Source organism: Parasteatoda tepidariorum, chromosome 11 (assembly GCF_982258835.1).
Source record: "Parasteatoda tepidariorum strain Cologne lab strain chromosome 11, Ptep-v5.0, whole genome shotgun sequence".
In the NCBI taxonomy this organism is placed as follows: domain Eukaryota; kingdom Metazoa; phylum Arthropoda; class Arachnida; order Araneae; family Theridiidae; genus Parasteatoda; species Parasteatoda tepidariorum.
Window position 1 is genome coordinate 90,331,095 of NC_141765.1, and position 24,113 is coordinate 90,355,207.

Genomic DNA, 24,113 nt, shown 5'->3' on the forward strand with positions numbered 1-24,113 from the left:
TTGAATGAAAAGAAAAAAAAGTGATTTGAAATATAAATGTAAAGTAGCCAACAAAAATGGAAAAATAAAAGTGAGAGGCAAAGCTAGAAAAACTGCAGTAACCCTGAGAGAAAAAAAGATGAAAAACAGAATAAAAGAAACTGCAGTTGACCAGAGGGGCAAATCAGGGTAAAATGCATTTCCACACGCAATGGAGAGGTAATGAAGAACTAATGTTGTTAACTAGGGAATCAACATTCATATGAATCAAACAAGATTCCAGGGTATCAAAGCTGATGTGAGTAGAGTGGAAATAGTTTTGACATTGTTGAAGTTAAATTTATGTCCAAGATTCCAACAATGTGCAGCATTTGATGATTTCTTGAAAACGAACATATCTGTCATGTTTCTCAAGTCTAAATTAAATTAACTTTGAAATGAAGAGAAATTAGAAATACGTCTTATTAGAAATACATCTAGTTTGCCTTGTGTAGTATGACTGACAGGGACTATGGTAACATTTTTGTGTTCTGAATGGCTGATCTTTTTGTGATCTGGGTGAGTTGAAGTAAAAAATGTGTTTTTGACAAGATAATTTATTGCAAATAATAGTGATTTTCAATTATTGTTTACTATTTCTCATTATTCAGTAGAAATTAGAAATTTTTTGAATTATAGGGTATCAAACTGTTTGCATCATTTAACATGAGAACTCATAAATTTTATATTCAACAATATTCTGTTGAAAATTCCCATGTTAAAAAATTAACAGTCGAGTTTCATAGAAATCAAAATAATCCCTTCTTTGATTAAGTGCAACTTATAAAGTATTATTCCAAAACCTGTTTTTTTTTTTTTTTTTTTACTATATTAGAGTTGTTAAAATATTTTATAGAATATTCTAAAATCTGTGAGTATGCAGTAAAATATATAATCTATTTAAGAAAATATTGTATTTAAAATTTTTAAACTCATTTACAGCTTTATAGCAGACCTCGTAAATTACATGTATGTATTTTTTAAAAGATTTTGTTTTAAGTGTGTGCATATTGTGTCAGAAAAAAAAGACAATGGTTATGCTTTTCTGTTTTAAAATAACTCTTGAATACCTGAAAATTGAAAATTTGGAATTAATAATTACACTTTTGTATTACTCTTCATTTCTAAGTTAATTTAATGTCATTTATTAAGTGGATAGAAAATTTTGCAATCTCTGAATTTATTTTGACTTTAATTATCTTGATTAGCAGAAGTAATAATAATTATTTCAACCTATAAAAATGTACTGGCATTATTTTATAAATTGTATGCAAATTTTTATAAGTAGCAGCTGGCATATATATGTAAATATTATATTATGCGCATTATTATTTTTAAATAAACTATAGTTATTGGACAAAAATGTAATTGTTAAAATTACAAAAATGGCATATTCAATAATACTCATAATGCTTTTAGTTTAAAAGGATAGTTTTTTTCTGTTTGACTTCATTTTCAACTTGTAGTTTTCAAGTTGTTTACTGTTTTACATGTTGTTATTTTCTGTTTTCCGTATGACAGTGATAACCAATAATTTCCAATAACCTATAACCAATTAATAATTAACCAATAAGGACAGTGATGGAACCAATAATTTTGCAATTCAACTTTTTAAAAAATTGTACATGGTCACTTCATTGGATCTTGGTTATTTATTTTTTATTCCCCAGTTTAACATTTATATTTCAGTTTATTTTTACCACCCAGTCTAACATTTTGCTTTAAACTTTTCTAGACTTATACAGGACTATAGGAATAGTTTCAAATGATTTTAAGGTTTTTTTTTCTTCAAAGAAATTAAACAAATCATGAAGAATATGGAATTGTGATGGGTAACGTCAGTTCATGAAATTAAAATAAAAAATTTAATGAACCAGGGAAGTTTTTCACGTAAACAAAATATTATGATTCCAAATCAAAAGAATTCATGATTATTTCCTTAAAAAAATTAAAAAAATTCCTATTTTTATGATTTTTATCAATAACTCATGCAATAGTTAATCATATCATTCCTAGATCAATATATCATTGCTCTCTTAGAATAACCACCATATCCATGTAATTATCTTTTTATTTTCATTTTCTTAATCAAGTGGGGATTTTAAAGAAAAAATTTGATTCCATTGATACAATGTAAAATAATAATGATAAATAAAAATGAAACTCTGGAAGCATTGATTATTTCCTGCTCTGTTCTCATTTTAGGTTAACAGAGGTTGGTACATTGAAGGCAGTAAAATTTAAATTCATCATTTTTTTTTTAAAATATGCATGTTTTTAGAGACAGATTAGAAATTTATTTTACAATCAAACTTCATAACTATACCTATTTCCTGTATTAACATTTTTTAGATTAATTGCTGATTAGGCATTATGATAATTTTGTATTTTGCCTGTAAGTTAACTAAAATATGAAGCACATTTTAAAATAAGAGTACATATGCTTTAGTTTTTAACCAAAAACTTAGAAAAAGTTGTCAATTAATTTTTTATTTAAAGATCTTTGTCAAAGCTCTTTCACCGAAAAGAATGAAAAAAAAACGCAGAATTTGAGTACTTTAAATTCGATACAAAGCTTTTATTGTAATATTTATAACTATTTTGCTGAAAGGTTTGACTCTATAAAAAACTGATCATTTTGAAAAGTTTAACTTATAAAAAAATGTGAATTTATCAAATTTTTCACCCTCACAAAAATGAATTCAAATAAATTAATATTTCTTAGTATTCAAATATTTTTGCTATGATTTTTTATGTTTGTGAACAATGTAGTGAACCCCGTGGCAGAATCACGGCGACATTGTCGCGAATGTTACAGAGTTCTTGCTGAAAGTTTTTTCTTTTGAAAAGTTTAAAAAAAATTTACTTTTCTTTTTTACAGAAATTTACACGTAATATTTGAATCATGCATACAGATAATCACTTTTTGACACGCTCAATTTACTCCATAGTATCGTAAATCGATGTAGTGTTTCGATTGTATTTTTTCAGCAGTTATTGTTATTGATTTTCACTTTTTCATGTGAATTTCAAATATCCCGATATATTTCAAACAATATGGAAAATTCGGATCGTGCATTTTAATATTTACTTTTTAAGGCTATAATTCTATCGAATTATTGGCACTTATTGCTATTGATTTCTCCTTAGTTTTTAAATCCGATATTTTTCATACGATAATATTTATTCTAACCTAATCTCGAAGGGAAATACGCATTTAAAGAGTCTGATTCGCGTCATTTCGTCGTCGATCTTTTTTTCAACAATTCCTACTATGGATTTCATGATTTTTAATTATTTTCTTCATTGTGATGAATTGCAGCGCTTTTGCTATTTTAAATTGGTAACATATATGTTTATTATTATTGCAAGTATCATACAGAAAGATATCAGTGCTCGAGTGTTTTGTCACAGATAGCTCGGAAAAATTCTGCCACAAGTGAAAGAGTAAATATATAAAAAATATTTCGCAATTTTTACAATAATTAAGAATTTTTTTATATTTAAATTTTGTGTGACTTTCATTTTTAGCATTAAAGGGGCCAGTTAGAAATAGCCTGAACCTAAAAGTTATTTGAATAAATTTTATAAATTTACAGCACTTATAGAAATAAAACTTGTTCTCTAAAATGTGTTTTTTCATATGGCATAAAAGTTTGAGAAATAGCTTTAAATTGCCTAATCTTTAGGTCTTGGCAGGCTTCAAAGTGCTTGGTAATGTGCCCTAAAATTTTTGATTATTATTATTTTATTTCCTCTTCAACTTAATTAAAATCTTATTCTTTTAATCGTAAAAATAGAACATTGAAGTGTTACTAGAGAAGCTTTAATTCATTGCAACTATGTGTACTTTTTACAGATGTATGGCCAGTATAAAGAGGACCTCGAAGCATATGCAAAAGCAGAAGCAAAAAGAATTAAATCATTACAAAAGTTGCGAAAGAAGGAGGAGACAATACGAAAAAAAGAGTTAAAAACTTATCGAAGTGCTTGGCAGCGACGCGTTGCAGGTATGTTTTTAAACTTAACGTTGTTAGCAATATTTTTAATAATAAAATTAATGCATTAATGTAGTTTAGAGCAATAAAAGGGAATATTACTTCAAATGAGAACACAAACTCAAAAGTTGAATTGTAAATTTTCTTTTCTTTTTTTTTTAAGAAAAAGAGTGTAGTTTATTATTCATATAATTGTCAAACTTTATGAAAATATGTAATTAATGGATAACTTTTGCAATTTCAAGAATGGTAATACTTACATCAGAGTCTAAAATAAAATCTTAAATAAAAAATTTAAGAGTTTTTGGAAAATAAAGACTTATTTTTTTATTTCAAATGTAGAGGTAATTCTAAAATTAAAAAAAAAGGAAATTGTTATTTCTTACAGCCTGATGATAAGACTAAAAGTTTGTAGTAAAGAGAAAGATCTGTATCCTTTATTACGTAAAAAAAAAAATCTTATTTAAGCATTCTATATTTCAGAGCATGTTTTAACATCTAAACATGTTTTTCTCAAAATCTTGTTTTTAAAGTAAGGCAACTACAATAATAATTTATCAGCATAAAATTTTATCTTGAGAATAAATTGTTGATAAAAACACATGATCTTTTTTGCTTTGCCTAAATTTTCCTTAAAAATTTAATTCATATTCGAAATTGTTGTTGAACCATTCTAACTAACATATTTCACATGTAAATGTAATACAATTGACTAACTTTTCTAATCAAAATTTTACTTTCAACATTGAATCTTAATGATTTACGATATGCAGAGCTGTTTGTGCTCCGGAAAAAATCCGGATTTTTCGCTAACCGTGATCTGGTAGTTTCCGGAAATCGAAGGTTCAGATGCTTCAAAAAATCATTGATTGCAAAAGTTTCCGGAAATCAAATTTTTATTTAGGTGGAACTTAAACACACAGTTTATTTTATTTGTTTGTAAGGGAGAGCCAGATACTTGAAAAGCTTATATTCAAGATTAATATTCATTTTTTATTAGTAAATAGTTATTATAATCATAAACTCTAGAAAGAAAGACATCTTTGTAAATTTCAATTACTTCTCCAGGTCATCATAGGCATGTGTAAAATTTTATATATATTTTAAGTAAACTAAATAATTGAGAAAAAGAAAAAACCTTGTTTAAATTTTTTTCTAATTTTTCGATTTAAACCTTTTTTTTTTTTACTCAAGAAATTTTCCAGAATTTTGATTTGGACTCACAATCACCCCTGGATATGTGTTACTAGTTACTTATCAAAAACTATTTTAGTTAGTAGTTATTGTTTTGAAATAAAAATTAGATACGGAGTTGTTGAATTATCTTTTATTCAAGTTAATCAAAATTAAGTAATTTTACTTTTTTTTTAAGAAAATCAAGATAAAAATACCTTTTCATTTTACCCCTTTGAAATTTATTAAATGAATTTCAAATAGGACTTCATATGTTAAGCTTTTTACATTTGAATTTAATATTAGTGTTTTCTAATATGATACACATTGTTGAGTTTTTATTTCAGGCTATTTCACATCAATTTGGCATCACACATTTGCAAAGCTGGGAGAAGATTGGGTTTTTTTAGCAGTTCTTGGAATTCTTACATCATTAATAAGTTTTGGAATGGACTATGCAATTGCCATATGTTTGAGAAGTATTCTATATTTTTAGTGCTTAAGAAAAATATTGATCTAATTTCTAATGTTTTAAAGTTCCATATACAACATTTTTGCAATTAATTATATATAATAAAATATATTAATATATCTCAAAGTAAAATTATGGTCTTGATGTTACACATTTTTTTTTATGACTGTACAAAGTTTAGAATTTTATGTAAACTACATTACACCCTGTAGAGATTTCTACCTGAAAGTGATTTATGTTGCAGTTGCAAATGTTAAGTGGGAGGAAGCCAAAAATTTCAACATTTATGTACATTTAAAATAAAAAAGAAAACACATGGAAGTGTTACTTTTGTTTCTAATTGAATTTTTTTAAAAATTATTTTCATTTCAACCACTTTAAAGTAAGGGTCCTCCCATTTAATTTCAATTCATAATATAATTAGTTACTACTTAAGAAAACAGTATGAAATTTCTTAATTACTTGTGAACTTTCATTGTTAGAATATTTATTAAGTGAAACGTTAGGTTACAAACACAAATCAATTCATTTTTAGCTCCTACCATTTATCTTATCTAATGTTTTTCATCCCTACACTTAATTTAGTTTTTTAGATTTTTCTTATTTTTTTATTTCTTTCTTGTTTTATTAAACTTTCTTTTTTAAATAATAGTTATAAAAATGTTAAAAATTTCTTTCTTTTTTCAAAGAAAAAAAGTTTCTGTTCATTTTTTATTTTAAAAAAACTATAATTCATTTTCTTCATGAAAAAATATAGTTTAACTATAACATAAAGTTGATAATGCTGGTTAATTTGTGATAAAATATCTAAATATTTTTGTGCATGTTTTTGCATTGCTCACAAGTGAGCTTTATTTTTTTATACTGAGATAAAAGTGTACAAAATTAGGTACACTATATTGTACCTTACTGTTAAATTTTAAATTAAAAAATTTTTTAATTTACAAAAATTTTCTAAAATATTTTTTATGAACAATTAAATGAAGTTAGTAATAAAAAACTATTTTCAAAATTTAGCTTTTAAAACTTTTACTTCTTTAACCAACTGTGCTACTGTGCAAATTTGTATGAGGTTTGATATGCCAAGTACAATTTTGCCGTTGAAAAATTTTGGAGGAAGAACTCATATTATGAAAGAAAGTTAACAACATATAGGATAACCAAAAGAAGGTAAGCCAAGCTTGGAAAAAGAAAAGTGAAATTTTGACACCTGTAGCAATGCAACATATCCATACCTCTAGATATGCTTGCATCTTTTGATCAAATCGCCAACAAGACAACTTGATATGTCTTTGAGGCAACCTCTTTATCAACAACACTTTTATACCATCAATAATAACTCAAACTTCATTACTTTTGCTTACAAATTATCAATAAATTTATTCAAATGCAATAATTTTTTAAACATAATTTTCCATATTTATAACTAAGTTTGTTACACTAATGAAGTAAGTTGTTCTGAATTAATTTAATTAAAAAAATCTGAATATTGAAAGTCAAACAATACATTTTCTTTTGTCACATTTAAAACAATTCAGAACACATTTAGGGAGCAGCTAATAAAATTGCAACCATTTCCAAAAATTAGCAAGCCTGGAACATGCAGTGTGTCAAACTGAGTAAATTTACAATGTACTCAAGATATTTATTTTCCCAAACAAATATATGTATTTAGCATAATGAAGAAATTGTTTTTAATTATTTCAAATTTTCTTATTATTTACTATTTTTTAAACTATGTAAATAAATTAATAATTAGGGAATAGTAATTGTTTTTATTTTTCATAAAATGTAATTCAAATAATTTTAGAATGGTGAAAAATGTATAGTAGTTTCACTTTATGGCACTTATGTATCAATTCTTTGGATTTTGAAATACTTGCAGTAATTTTTAATCATCTTTTCTCATTCTATCAAAAAAATTTTACTAAGTGTGTAAAAGTTATAGAACATTGAACATTCCCTAGCTTTTCCTACAAGGAATTAGAAAACTTTCCCAATGTTTCAATTTATAAGTATGTAAATTATGAAAACATTTTGCTTAAAAGCAATAGGCAATACAAATAATTACAAAGTTTTGATTGACAAAAGAAACTAGATGATATTCTCAAGGCAGTCTTCTTGTGGTAAACATTTAATGAGTTTAACTTTCTTGTATATAAACTCAATCAATATTAATTTACTTTTAGTTGGTCTCGTTGATGTCAAATTCTTTGAAATGCTTGAGTCCAATTGAGAGTGCTACCTTAAGTCCTTCAAATCTCTCTAAATGTTTTTTACTGATATTTTGGCACAATAATGAATTTTCAATTCAAGAGAAATGTACTAATTTTGCATTTCTTATCTGTCATTAGACCAATTTCAGATTTAAAATTTTAGTAAAGACAACTAAGAATAGTATTTTTGTTTCACTTTTTTGGTTTAATTAACTTCTAGAAAACATACCTAGATTAATTTCTTTAAAATCTTTTTCCATTAAAAAAAGAAGAAGAAAAACAGATTGTGCAAAAACTTCAAAGTCTAACTATTAATATTGGGTCTACTGATGCCTATAACACTGCCTTATTCATGAGTCAGATTTTTATTTTAATTACTTTGAGGATTTAGTAAATGAATTTAGAATATATTCCCTGTTTTTCAATACAAATATGTTTAATATTTGATGATCAATTTATTAGATAAATTTTATTATTAATGACAAGTTTTATTTATTCATAGCTCGAATTTGGTTATATCGTGATTTAGCGAGGCATCCACTTTTACAGTATTTAGCTTGGATTGCATTTCCTCTCACTCTTATTTTATTTGCATCTGGTTTTGTACATATCATTGCACCTCAAGCAATTGGTAAGTCTAGTTTTTAGTTTTTCTTTATCACATTATTGATGAGTGACAACTTAACTTGCCTGACATACTTTCTGTGTAAAATTTTTAATATTCTAGTTATTTTGTCATAAATTGTTATTTTAAATTAATTATGCTAACATTATATTTAACAAAAAATGCATTTTTTCTAATTTTAAAGAATTTACTTGCTGTCTTCCTGATTTCTGAGAGATACCATTCCAAAATTTCTTTTCCAATCATCAACATCAGAATGTTTTTTTAATTTTTTTATTACGCCCGCCATCAGCTTCTCAGACATAAGGCGTCTTGCAGTCCAATACAACACTGAAGTAGCCCCAGAAGGTGAGAGGGCACAAAAGTCATCACAGGAACAAATGTCAAGAAGAGAGGGGCAATCAAATAGATGCTCCCCAGTCATAGGCGAAGTGTTACAGAGCACACAACGAGGTGAATTGACCAGGTTCAGGGGTCTGTCCAGGCCGAATTTACTACCGTTTAGCGGTACCTTCACAAATTCGACTTTAGGAAAAATGGTAGTTTCACAAATTCAACTTTAGGAAAAATGGTAGTTTCACAAAATACTTTTTCTTAAAATTTTATTTTTGCATCCCTTAACAAAAGATAAATCCATATTTTTGTGTTGATTTTTTAATATAATTTTTAATTTTTCACAAATTATGTCTAAATTTTCACAAAATAGGTACCTCTCAGAAAAACCTAGACAGACCCCTGAGGTTAATTTTAAATAGGTGGGCCTGCAAGGTCATGTCAAGTAATTATTCTAAGACAAGCAACTTCTTCGGCTCTGGGAAGGAGGGAAAGGTGAGAGCGCTGCTGGTCATCAAGAAGGCTAGCCCACACTTTTTCATCAGCTAAGTCCCTAAGAGCAGATGAACTTGTCAATAGTAAGGCCACCGGCATTCCAGAAAAGAACCTTAAGGCCAAGGTTGTCCATGCCCATGAAAGGACAGTTTTTAAAACATTTTTAAAAACCTTCATATAGTCTTCAAAATCAGTACAAGACAACATCAGTAGCATCAGATATAGAAACACTTCCTGACTCTCCGATAATTTTTCCTGAATTTATGTTATTCCACTTTTTAAACCTGTCAAACCAGCAATTCGAACACATAAAAGTAGTCTCATCAAATCGCTTAGTAAATTCATTGGCTTTGACTCAAAGCATTTGTCCAGATACTGGAAGATTGCGGCTTCTTTGAATGCTGAACCACTTTGGTAATGCTTCTTCAGCATCCTTGTGATCCGTTTTTCTCAACTTTTTTCTGTCATCTAAATTTTTTTCATGAGCAGAAATTGTTAAATGCCATTTTTCCATATGTTACAAATTGTAGATTTGGATAATTTATAATCCTTGCAAATATCTGCTTGATTACATCCATTTTCAATTTTTCTGATTATGCCTATTTCATCTTCAATGGAGAACCTTTTACTTTCACCGCTAGCCATAGTCTAATTTGGGACACTTATCTGCAGGCATCTTTAACTAAACTGAGAGTAAAAAGGAGTTGAGAGGAGGACCTTATTAACACAGATCCATCACTTTGACTAATAATGAATAAGTACGCATTCCAACGCACTCCCTCTGACAAAAAATGGATATTGACCCCACTGACCCCTTACAATGTGCAACATCTGTCTGGGTTAACCTTTGTTTAGAGATAGGAAAGTGAGATAAAAGAAGCAAACGAGAAAAATCCTTATCCCTAAATTCCACTCTATAGATGGTTTTAAAATTCAGTATATGTATTTATTTTGAAGCAGAAATTTCAAAATTATTACAAAAAAATGAGGAAAAAAATCAGTCGAAGACAGAAAAAGGTTCATAACTTCCTCACTTTTTTTTTTGTTCAATTTATCCACAAAAAATAACATTATACATGTATAACAAGGCATGGGACCAAACATTTCTTTCACTATATCCAGGAATTCATTATAAACTGTGTTCACTATAGCAAGGTTTGACTGTATAATAATAATTTTGTAATGATAATATTAATTTGTAATGATAATTTTAAAATTATTTTAAAAGAAAAATTGCATTTTTGAATTTACATAAGCAAATGTTTCACATCCAACGTGAATAGTCCCTCACCTTTATAGCTGATGAAAGCATATGGAAAATTCACGATTTCTAATTTGCAGAAAATAATTTTGCAAGATTATCTGCAGGAACCAGTTTAATACTTTTTAACAGATAGTCCCTGGATTATAATCAGGATATGAAAAAAAAAAATACAGTGTAAAGAAACAAAACAGGGAGGAAATAAAAATTTCAAATAATTCTATGATATGTAATCATTACTTTATGGTTAAATAGTTTTCTTACATGTTTATATTCACTTGTAAGACAGTTTTAAATGTATAAATTTAGATTTTAGAATGAATGAAATGCAATAATCACATTTAAGGAAAAAAAGCATATGCTGAAATTTCATTCATAAAGTAAGTAATGCAATTGTAATGCCAAAATTTGATAAAACTACCTATCAAATTCCTCCTTTTATGAGATTCTTCATAGATCCAAGTGCAACACAGTAAAAGAACATATTTTAAGACTTTTTATAATTAAAAATCGTCTATTGATTTCCTTCCATTGAAATAACAAGGGAAATTAGAAAATTCTCTCCTCAAATTGCCCACTTCTCATGTAGTGTTATTATTGGATCAAAAATCATTCAGCAAATTAACTTCTGTTACAGATCCATTTCTTTTGACTCCCTTACCCAAATTGCAAGCTTAAATGAAAGTTATTATTGTGGTTTTTAAAGCTTTTATTTTATAATTTCTAAAAATAGAATGAACTTGTGAGTTGTATGCAGCTTTTCAATATCAGCTAAAGAAAAAAAGTTATCTGGTATATTTTGCTTTATTTTTCTTTAACTTTTATTGTGTTTCAAATCTTTTAATAAAAACAAAATCAATAAGCACAGAATCTTTCCATTGAAAAACAATACCAATGATTTGCCAATAACCAATGATTAATTGTTTAAGTCCATGAAAAAGTTTTTGTCCTATGGATGGTGTTTTCTGCACTAGAGAGCGCTGCAGGCTCCTCACCACCTATACTTCTGGGTTACTGTTTCTGGTGTATTTTGAAGCCATTTGACTCAAAACATGATTATTGCGTTTTGAGATTCTTTTGAATAATAGTTCTTGCAAACGTTGTATTTATTTGTTTAATTATTACTTGTGTTAACAATGAATTCTAAGTCTAAATACCACATCCAATAACTGATAAAGATGTCATTATATAATAAGAAAAATAGTGAAAAGACTGTACGCTTATATCATTTTATTAATGTTAAAATTATAAAGGGTATATAATTTTAGCATTAATTGTGAAATAGTAATGTTAGGTAGAAGTAACACGTGGTTTGATCAATAATAAATATGTAAACCTAACATTTTGAAAAAAGAATCGTTATAAAACACTTCTTACCTTTTCAATAATCTATGCCAACTCATATATTCAATAATATATGTCAAATTTGAACCTGAATTTTAATTTATAAACTTAATCTTGCTGCTCGAACAATATGCTAACACTAACGTAAGATGGTGCACAGCTCGCAACAAGAGCAAACAGTAATAAACAAATGGAAAAAGCCAAATCAGGACCGCCAAAAAAATCTAGCAACCATGTCACCGTTTTTAACAATGTATCTATAAATAACTAAAACAAATTTTTACTTCAAACTCACCAGAATTACTTAATAACATTAATATCTTATGAAAAACAGCAGATTTGAGCTCAGATATTATCTAATTTATTTATTTTATTGAAAACAAAATTATCCGTTTGAAAATATCACCTTGCAGAATAAGCTGTAGTAAGCAATTGCAAACTTTCTAACTGGATCTAGAGCAGGTAAAAAGCTCTAAATTGTTATTGCTTACATCGATATTGAAAACGCCATCCACTTTAAGGATGTATTCGTCATTAATTTTCTTATGAATTTGATTTTAAATCTGAATTAGAGAAACCTTCTTTGATTAAAAGAAGCTAATTGTTTTTAGAGAATACAAATTTTTATTCCTGAACAAAGGCCATTAAATAATGCATTAAGAAATAGAATTGAAATTGATACTCAACAATCATCTTTTTTTAACCTATGTTATTATTGGTTAAAATGGGTAAAAATCTCTTAACCTACATGATAATAAAATTTGAAAGATACAAGAAAAAAAAGGAAACAAAATGCATACCTGCCAACTTTTAATCATTTTGAGAATGGCTTTTCCAAGTGGTAGTATAATCAAAATTTAATTACAATTACAGGCAGAAACATACTTTGAATTTCATAGTAGTTTAAGCATGCAAACGTGAGATTAACATTGATAAATATATATGTTTGTTTTGTTAAAATAAAGTGGAGGTCAAAACTATTTTAAGTTAAATTTATAAATGCAAATAATAAAAAGAAAAAATTTTACGACCACTTTAAATGTAAAAATAAAATTTCGCATAAACGTTGGTGGGTATGCATTAGGTTTTGATATCATTGATATAGTAACAAGTTGATTTTATTAGTAGTGATGTCAGTGCAAGGAGGGTCAAAAAAAGGTAACCGAGAATGTATTACAAGTGTTTACTTGTAGTGTTACAATGCTACAAGTGTTTATCATTAAAATGTGGAAGTAGAAATGTTATTGAGCAGTGTAAAAAATCAGTTAAAAGATATTCATTTAGCTCTGTTTTTCAATATGAAACTGTTGACTTAAAATTAAGGAAATTACATCCTTTTTTTAAAATTTTATAGAAATTATGGTGAATGATTTACTTTGTTATAAATGCATAATTTTTTATCAGTTATATTAGCTAATTAATAATGCCTCAAGCATAATGACAACTTCTAAACTCACTTAACTTTTGTTAGCCATAATCAATACATTTTGGTTTTGTTTTAAATTCTCTATACTTTTAATGAATATTCATTTTTATATGTTTACATATTCTAAATTTAGCAATAATCTGCCTATCTTCTTTAGGTTCTGGCATTCCTGAAATGAAAACTGTATTACGTGGAGTAGTGTTAAAGGAATATTTAACATTTAGAACCTTAGTTTCTAAAGTAGTTGGATTAACATGTTCATTAGGAAGTGGCTTGCCCATTGGAAAAGAGGTGTTAATCTTGTTTTTTTAAGACAAATGCAAGTGTTTATTAAAATGATGGAAACACTCTTATCTCAGTATTAACATTTCCTTCTTTTCTTTTAATAAATTTTAAATTTTTTGATTCTAACATTTTTTGTTTATTATTCTTATTAGTCCCATCCTATGACCACTCAAATTTTTTAGGTATATCTTATAAAATATTTCTCACATGACATTGAAAACACTGATTCACAAATTTTATAGAAGAATTAGTGGACAACTAACTTCACTCATTGATCAAAATTAAATTTAATATCTAAAGCCTGAATCATATAAATATGCTTCTTCAAGTTTGAAATTATAAACTTTTAAGTAAAGAAATGAAGAAATTCAACTCTAGCATCTTTTCTTCAATATATTATTTTTAGGTTCAAATTTTTATTTTAGCCATATTTTTTTTAAAAAACTGTTAATGATGGAATAACACTCTACAGCATATCTGTAAAATAAAGTGTAATCAAAAAGCTCTCCCGAAATTTGGGAAATAGAGCTTAAACACTTTTAAAACTTCTGCACATTTTTTTCATTATTTGTTTTAATTTTTTTGGCAAAAGTGAATTAAGATTCCAGGCAATTCCTTGATGTCGGACGTAAAAAATGAACATTAAATTTCTTAAAGAAACTCTCATGAAATATAAGTAAATCAATTTCTTGTATCAAATATTTGGTATATCATGATCTATCAAAAAATAGTTTGTTTTATAAAAACTGATTATAATAAGTTCAAATTAAATTGTTGGTGTCGGACATAAATTACACGAAAGCAAGAAATGATTACTCATTTACAAATTGTCTAAACTCTATGAATTTGTTTGTAATTTAAATGTTAATTTTCTGAATTTCAAAACTGAGGTTTGAACAAAGAATTCTATGCAGTTCTTAACTTATAATATATGATGTGTAACTAATTTGGTATCTAACTTAAATTCTTCAAGTTGGATAAAATTTAGAGTTAAAGATAACAATTATACTGGAAATTCCTTTAACTTTTATGTTAATACTAAAAGCATTTTTTCATTAAATAGCTTCTTTAAATTTAAATTTCCTGTTAGAATTGGTGGATCAATATGTTTTATAACATTTTCCATCTTCTAATAGCTGGTTGAAAAGTAAAAAATTTAAAATTTAACTGTGCTGTAACTTAACAATAACGTAAATACAACTCATATTTAAGCAATATTTACATAACTAATGATTTTAAAAATCCTGGAATTAAAAAAAGTAAAAAAGGAATTAATAACTGTCACTAAAAAAGGAAATCTTTTCACATGGGTGAAATATTGATTTTATTGCTTTATTTATTGCATGTAGCCTGCATAAAATTATTTCATACAGTTTTTACAATCTATTGTATTTGTATCAAAGCAGACAATATTGATCGATATACCTTTTACTTGAATTAAGTGGCATAGCTAGCGGGGGACAAGAAAGAGCATATATGCCTGGTAGTAGATTAAGAGATGCATCAAATTTATAAGAAATAATTAAAAATGAATTTCAAAATAATTTTCTTTATCTTTTAAATATCCCTGCCCCAGTTTCATTTGCCAATTATGGGCCCAATAACTACTTTAAATTTTTATCCGACTTACCTAAAAATTGAAAGGATATGTATCATTATTGTAGTTTGCTTTGCATATAGATTTATTATTTTTTAAATTATTTTTGCAACTTGGCATCACAGTAAGAAACTATAAATGCTTATCATTCAATGAAACACAGCAAACATCTAAGTATAATAGGAACTGTATTGGTAACATATACTGTTCAATTTTAAATCAAATTAGAGTAACGTTTTTACATTATCGAGTTTCGTTAATTTGAAATTGTGAAATCTTTTTCCATGTAAGATTTAATTAAGGAATTTAGTTTCATAGAATCTAAACTTATAAGATACCTAAAAAAATTCTTTAAGTCTGACATTATATCATCAATATTTATTGTATGCGTCAAGGCGCAAAAATTGAGTTTGTCCCTGGTGCACTATCTTGTAGTAGCAAGATCTGGTACTTTCATCTGAATGCAAATGGCAGCCCTTCAGCAAGCATTCATGCTAACTAAAGTAAAATTGAACATATGCATAAACTCAAGAACTGTTTCTGAATACGGGTCAAAGTTGCTTTATTTAACAAATAAATACAAAAAAATAAGTAACTGCAGAATATTCTGAAAAAAAAGCTTGGCTCAAAATACATGCATTTTTTCTTTCTAGCTAAGCAAAATAATTGATTTTAAATGTTCTAAATGTAGTTAAGTTCCTTCTCAAGAAATTTAAATTGAGTTGCTTATCTTGAAAAAAATGAAGAAAAAAAATTTATTGATCTATTTTAAGTTCATAATATAAATAACTTTAAATGCAGCATAGTTAAGCAAACTTTATTAGGTTAGTGAGATGAAATACATTATTCTAAATTAACTTAAAAGAATGTTTAGATGGTTTGATTCTTATTTCACTTCATTTTATAAAGAAAAAGCAAAATATGAGATGGAAATAGGTAAAAACAAATGTAATGAAAAGAAAATCAATGGTGTCTGATCTAAAAATAATTAATTATCAATTTACAATAAAATTATTTTTATTTTAAGTTAATAATAAAACCGATATATAAAACCAAAAGATTATACAAATGTGACATAGAATTTTGCCAAAAACTGAAAATACTTTTATTTTGTTAAATCTTAGTAGCAGGGTACTATAAATCATGTATTTTGGCGGTTGGACGTAAATAACAAGAGTCCCATCGTGCAAAAGTGCACGTTTTGTAGATAAAAATGTGAAATGTTTCAACCCATTTGTGCTAGACTACCTGTCTTGATACTGTTTAATTATTATTTATTTCATTTTCTATTAATAGTGTGAATTTTTCAAAAAAACTGTACTTGTTAGAGATTCTTTACATTGATTAAAAATTTCAAATGATGTAGCTTTTCATTTAACTGCCTATAATTTATTTAAAACTAATATTAATAAGTTAAAAGTTATTACAGGGATCTGTCGAGACATTTTGTGAAAGGTCCGTTTTTGTTTGTGAATTTGTGAAAATGGGGTTTGTTATTGCAAAAAAACTTTTTCAAGGAGTTTTGAAATTGTAAAGACATACAAGATTATGCTCAACACTGTAAAATTATAATTAAAAAAATTAAATTTTAAAAAATAAACAGCAATTGCAGCTTCTAAATTAGCGATGCAACTTAAAAATATTTGGTATTTAGCCTATACTGCTGAACGCAGAATATTAATTTCGGACGAATAAAGGAAGAAGTGTCTACCAAAGACAAAATTTAGTTCGTTTACATCTGTCTTTCTTCCCCCCCCCTTCCTGGGAAAGGTTTATTGATTAACAAAACAATAATGAAGATAAACAAATTTGTGAAGGGTCCGAATAAAAGATAAATTATTTTGTGAAGGGTCCGTTTTTAAGTTAAAATATTTTGTGAAGGGTCCGTTTTTATTAAAAGATATTTTGTGAAGGGTCCGTTAACGGACCCAAATTTCTTCTAAACAGACCCCTGTATTATTTCTAAATTTTCAGTTTTTTACCTTCAAAATGATACCTTGTTTGCTTGAAAGTATTAATTTTAAAATTTTGGTCACCTGGTTGACTTTACTGTGAAATTAACCTTCTGCTGAAAAATTCATTTAAGATTAATTGTGCAAAAGCCTAAATAGTTTTCAAAAATCTAAAATTAGAAAAAGGTATAATACTGAACTACCTATCTGAACACATTGAAAACTGGATTGTATTTGTTTAATTTTATAATAAAAATCTGTAGAAATTCTAAGGAAGATTCCATTCAGAATGTACTTCATATGCTGAATGGGAGATGACTATGAATATTATACTTTAAAAGATACTGCCATGTTCAATAAATATACATCATCAGTTTTTTAAGAAAATTAAAGGAATACAATTAAAAGGCAAATTTCACATTTCCTTCCCTCGCCTACATTCCACTGTCCTTTGAATTTTGTTTATAGAAATCATGAAATAAGCAGATCAGAGGTAAACTAATCAGTAAATTATAGGATTTTAAGCTAAGTAACTGAAAATTTAAACTCTGTAATCAAACTTACTCCTGAAAAACAAAATCAGATTGTAATATTTCTATTGCTTTGGATGCAAGCAAAGAATTGAATCAAAATAAATTATAATTCACACAAAAAATTTTACTGAAATAAAATTATGCAAAATTTTAGTTAAATAATTAACTAACGTGTAAATCATGAATTCATTTCTACTGTTCGTTATCATGAAATCATTATTTTTCTGTTTTAACTTTTCAATTTAAAATAGCATTCTCAGAAAATATTTACTTTAAACTATTGTTTTTAAATAATTTTAATTCAAGCAGCTTTTGAATAATTCTATATACCGTAATTTATGGAAGAAACGCCGCGGCGTTTACGAGTTTAAAAGTTTTAAAATTTTAATTGCAGCGTTTATGCCGGTTGCGGCGTTTACGATATTTTAAAAATAAATTTTACGTTTTTCAAAGAAATTTTTTTTTTTAAATCAAAATAGTTTCGAATTATGGCAAAAGATGGCGCCACTGTTGATAACCCACCACCCCTTAAAGAAAGTGGGTTGATCTCGATCTAGTTCCCGCAAAACCGCTTGATTGATAGCTCTTTCACATTTTTCCTCACTCTGTTTCTTTGTTAGAACGTGCTTTGTGGAGAAATTAAATTGCGGAAAGTTTTCTCTTTAGTATTTGCTAATATTTATACATCGTTGTTATGAACGCGACTTATAAACTGATATCTTCTTATTGGAATAAAAGAGGTATATTTCCAAAAAATAAATAAATTAAATTAAAAAAAATATTTATAAAATGTAAATATGTAGTACAGTATGGAACCCGAAATTCGGCACTTAATCCGACCAATTTTTTTTTTTTAAAGAAATTTTAATGATAAGAGAAAAAAAAATCAGTCATATTTTCTTTTTATTTGGAATTTTTTTCTCTTGAAGGAAGTAACTATATTTTATCTTTTAAAAATAAAAACATGAAGAGAAAAAATTATAAATCTGTGGCAAACAAAACATCTGTTCCTAAAGCAGTTTAAAATAAAGTGAAATTGAAAAGTAAAAACATCTGCATTTCCAATGAACAAAATAAAGAAATGCAAGTTGGGAGAAACTGATGAATCAATCTTGACAGCTCTGCAAGTGCTTTACTGGTTTGTCCCCCCACATTTCCCTCTTCTGTCTGACTATAAATTAGCCACACCCTTTTGACATTGAAACATCTTTCTCACTTGGTGTACAAAATGAATTCTATCCCTTTTGCTGCTTTTTTTTTTAAAAAAATGCGATTTATTTATCTTTTTATTGCTTATTAACTGTTACTTTTTTTTTGTTAACTTGTTTTTTTTTATCGTTATTAGTTGTTTGCTTCTTTTTGTAGTTATTCATTGATAGGTTCTTGCCATTAATTGTTACTTTTTTTGTACTTCCTTGTTAGCTTTTTTTTTCCGAGGTGAGCATCTTATGTTAAAACAAAATGTTATGTAAAAGAAAAAACGAGAACAATGATCTCGCTCTGAAGAAGAAACGATTATTTCTTTTTCGGATTATTTCATCTTGAATTATTTATCCTTCGGATTATTTCTTCGTGGTTATATCTTATAGATTATTATTTTAATTAATGAAATTTCTAAAGATGGGACAGTTTTAAATTCACCCCATCAAAATCTTCAATTGAAACTTAGCTAAATTTATTGGTTTTTCTGAAATTAGCAGCGTAATTGAATTATCGTAATATACGGGCGCCATATTGGAATTTCCGGAAGAGATCCGAAATTCTGCAAATTCCGAAATACGGAATTTCGGCGGTCCCGTGAGTGCCAAATTTTGGGTCCTATACTGTAATGTAAAAGAAATCATTTATATTAAAGTAATATAAATATAGTTATTTAAATTTTTTACCTAACGATGGCACCAACAGCCGATTGTAACATGTTGTTCTGAGCAGTTTTTCCAAAATATACAATAGCAAATTACATTCTTGATTTTATTATAATTATACATTTATAAATATTAATTTATATTTTAATTTAAAACATTAGCAGTATTTATAAGGAATTAATGTTATATATTCACTTTTGCCGCTAAATCGTTATTATGGGTGCGGCGTTTACCATGATTTTTTTCTTTTAAGTCTCATTATCACAAGTGCGGCGTTTACGATAGGTGCGGTGTTTCTTCCATAAATTACGGTAGTTCAAATGTAAATTTCTATTTAATTGTAATTTTTTTTATTAGGTGGTAATAATTATTCATCCAATGTACTTAGTTGCATTAGTTTTTCTCTCTAATGCTAATTTCTGGATTACTGCAGTATTTAGTATTATAAAATTACATTTATTTATTTTTAATTGAAAAACAACTAACCTTAGTTTTAAATTTTTGTAGGGCCCTTTTGTTCATGTTGCAAGCATTGTCGCTACACTACTTAGTAAATTGGTTACATCATTTAAAGGCATTTACGAAGTATGTATTTCAGTTTTAGTTTTAAAAATGCGAATGTTTTTGATGTTTGTTAATTATTTTGATACTAATTACGAATTTGAACAAGCCTTATTATGAATTCAGATATGATTTTTTAATTTTAATTTTTTTTAGAATGAATCTCGGACAAGTGAAATGCTTGCTGCTGCATGTGCAGTCGGAGTTGCTTGCAGTTTTGCTGCACCAATTGGAGGTAGTTTTTTGTTATATATTATTTCAATTATTGAACCTTTTTACTTTTATAAATTGCAAAATAAAAAATTGTCTTGTGAAGCCTGTGTAAGTTGACTGCATGCATTAACTTCGCTTTAGTGGCCAAGATTGGCTGGTTGTCAACATAAAGAAAGGATTGAATCATTATTTATTATCATTTCTTATATCATGTTTTTATGCTATTTGTATATTTCTTATATGTTAGCTCAACCAGACATTGAATTCTACATAAAAATAGCCTATGTATTTTAAGAAAGATTCATTATCAGAATCAATTATAATTAGCTACATAAATTTAATAAACCAATTAGTTGGAAAACATACATATTTGCTTGTGATATATGTCAGATGTTTATTATAGTCAATTTCTTAAAATATCAGTTTGTAAAAACATATATGTAATTTGGAAATGTAACATTATTCATTTTAAAATTTGTATTGATATAGGTATATACAAACTTCTTTTACAAAACCTCTTGATAGTTTTCCCATAGTCAAATGTTCATAATAAACATTAAATTAAAATAAAAAACTACACCATTCGAGCATATCCCTGAAACATAGATTTCATTGTTTGTATAAATCGATTTACTATTTCTATCTCTGCCTTTTTATGCCAGTAGTTAGGGATTTCAATAAGTAATAAATTTCTGGCAAAGGATTTTTGTTTTAATTGCTTACGTATTGTCTCAATGTGGCAATTTTAAGCTTTGCCCCCTTCAGGGAGTCTAGCATCTGCTCCTAGATCAAAAACTTGTCCTGAAAGAGGGCGTTTCTACAGGTTTTTCCAAATTTCTCACAAACAAGGCTCTGTATTAAAATAGTGTAAAACAAATAATGTATATTGGTAAATTTCACATGAAATTAGCACTAATGTGATATATTTTGTTTCTAAAATGCTTATATGACCTATTCTAAAGGTTCACCTAAATTGTAAACTCCTTAAAAATTAAAAATTTCTATGAGAAATGATGCTGAAATAAAGACATCTTAGTAACACTATTGTTTGAATGACGGCTACTTCCTTATTATTTTTTTGACCCTTTTTTTCCACTTATATATCAGAGGCGTATCTAGGGAAAGCGTCTATGGTAAATCTTAAATTAGCACCCTTCACAAAACATTGCTTTATTTTAAAGATAATAAATGCATTATTTGAAGTATGTAATCATCTTAATTATAATGTAAAAGATCATATTTTATATAATCAAAAATAGATTTTCAATAAAATTATATCAAATGAACTATCTAAGTGTAATAATATTGCTTATATGTGTGTTCAAAATTGCTGTTGATTCGAAATATAAAGTCTTTGTAAAATATACATATACCAGATACTATTATGTTTATTTCAGACAAAGCAAAGGTAAAGACATCTACATTAACTAAGTAAAATTAAGTTTTAAAAATTTACAAACACAACATTGTTAAATAATTTTGCTTAGAGTTGAACACAGTTTAGAAATAAATGACTCTCTTTAAAAAAAATTTATCAAGCTTATATTTGAAAATAATTATTTTTGGATTACAGCAAAACAGTAAAAATTGAGTAAGTTTCTGATAATTCGTATTCTGAACTACTCAATAAAATAAAACTCTCACTATAAATAAATTAACTGAAGAGCCCAATACAAATAATAGTAACCGATTATTACAATTTCTAATATAGTTATAACAAGTTGCATATTTTGGTTTATTTGTTATTCATTAAAAAAATTTCAGTGATTGAAAAAAATAATTGATAGAAAAACACACTACAGCACTGCCCTTGTAGTGGATAAAAAAAGGAAGACTTAGCTTCCTTTCAAAAAATTTAAAAATAGATAAATTAATATGTTTAACAGTATTTTTTTAAAACTGTGTGGCAGACATAGAACAATTCAAAAATTAAACCGGTGATTTGCAAACTTATTAAAAACTCTTAGTTTTGAATGATTTCTATTCATTTTATGTGTTTCCTATTTTGTAAGTTAAAAGGTCATTTTAGAATAATTAATAAAATTATAATATTAAAATGCAATGTATTCTGAACAAGTTTTGATCAAATTTTTTTTATCAACTTTTGACTTATCAAACTACAGATAATTTTATAATTGTGTAATAAATTTTTTATTCTTCATTTCACTCCCGTAATTTATAGCAAATTACATAATAAGGACTGAAATTTGTTAAGGTGTGTGGAATGTAAAAGGTAATAAAAAAAAGTGTAAGTTTATTACAAATAATAAAAAGTACTACTAATTTAGAAGCTAGCAATTAGCATTTAAAAATTAGTTTACTTTGTTTCTCATATTTTTGTACAATATTTTTTATTGATAAAGATAAATTTTTTGGTTTTATAAATTTGATAACCAATTTACTGAAGCTAATTATCCTCTCAGAAACAAAGCTGTTCAGAATATTCTTAAAAAGTATAATATATAATAACCTTATAATATTGGGAAAAAAATACCTATCTTAAGAAATAAATTATTAATTTTCACCTGTACTGTAGCCTAATTATTCCAGTTTCATAGTTAAAGTATCCAAAAACACTTTATTATAAATGATACCAAGTGATCATTTTTGCCAAAACAATTTTTTTAAAAACGTGCACTCTGTTCTCTGTTTCTTGACGAGAGAGAAAATTGAGAATAAGGATAGTTAAATTGTTGCATAACTTATGAGCGAAAAAGACGGTCGTCAAAACATCAAAAAAGTAGCTGTTACTCAAACAATAATTTCACCAAAATTTGGCTGGAGAAATGTCAATTTTAAATTTTTTTTTCTTTAAAAATTATAAAATTTTTTAATTACACTTTAGCAAATTCAGTGATGTTCCCATGGCAATAAGAATAATCATGGGCCTTAAATAATTTTATACGCATTACTAAACTGGTGCAAAACGTGTGGTATCTTGCAAGTAAATTTAGAGAGAGACAAGTTTTAGTGTGAACATGGGACTAAAGTAGACAAATCGAATATTTCTGTTATTTATTAATCAAAAACTCTGTAAATTCCGGCACGAAGTCTCACTTCATTCACATGATAAGACAAAACACTAAATTAAGTAGCAAATGGAAAAAAAGATTTTATGTTGGAAAAGTAACTTCTAATTTTTTATTTTAATTGCTGCAATTTTAAACTTTTTATTTATCGTCTTAACATTCGGAGATATACTAGTATGAACCAATATGCTTATTTCGTATTTTGATAGTCACATTTGAATTGTCATTTTTCAATTAATCAATGATAAGTTGAAAAGATCTATTAACTGTTACACTCATTACTACTAATGAGTGTGTACACATAAGTGTGGGCCTACTATGGAAAGGTCAATATCAAAATAGTCATTTAGTGTTATTAAATTTGCATTAACTCGGGCAGGAATTTCCTTTTTATAAAATGCCATTTTAACGTTTAGAGACTCAAACAAATATATTTTTTATCACAAAATGACATGTTATGGTGGGCACAAATTTATTAAATAATCAAACTTCGACTTAGTTTAGTTATCACTATTAGAATATTCTGGGAACTGTAGGAACCCAAATATAATATTTACATATTATCCATCTTGGAGGTTGTATATTTCTACATTACTTAAATTGCTAGTCATAGGACCAAAAATTTTGAGAAACACTGGCATGTAATCATTATAATGCTGCAAGCGTGTTTGCGCCAGCTCTATAGAAAAATATTTTCTTTTTTCTCCATAAGTTATG

General features: G+C 26.9%; 1 protein-coding gene across 3 annotated transcripts in view; it reads left to right on the top strand.

Moving 5' to 3' along the window:
- The window catches only part of LOC107451958 (chloride channel protein 2), a 168,695-nt gene that overhangs the window by 84,391 nt on the left and 60,191 nt on the right, over window positions 1-24,113 (top strand). For all 3 annotated transcript variants that reach the window (XM_016068320.4, XM_087154575.1, XM_087154576.1), the window contains 6 exons: window positions 3,878-4,028; window positions 5,537-5,668; window positions 8,380-8,508; window positions 13,519-13,652; window positions 20,101-20,178; window positions 20,311-20,389. In XM_016068320.4, coding sequence (XP_015923806.1) covers window positions 3,878-4,028; window positions 5,537-5,668; window positions 8,380-8,508; window positions 13,519-13,652; window positions 20,101-20,178; window positions 20,311-20,389 — 703 coding nt within the window. The remainder of the gene's footprint in view (window positions 1-3,877; window positions 4,029-5,536; window positions 5,669-8,379; window positions 8,509-13,518; window positions 13,653-20,100; window positions 20,179-20,310; window positions 20,390-24,113) is intronic.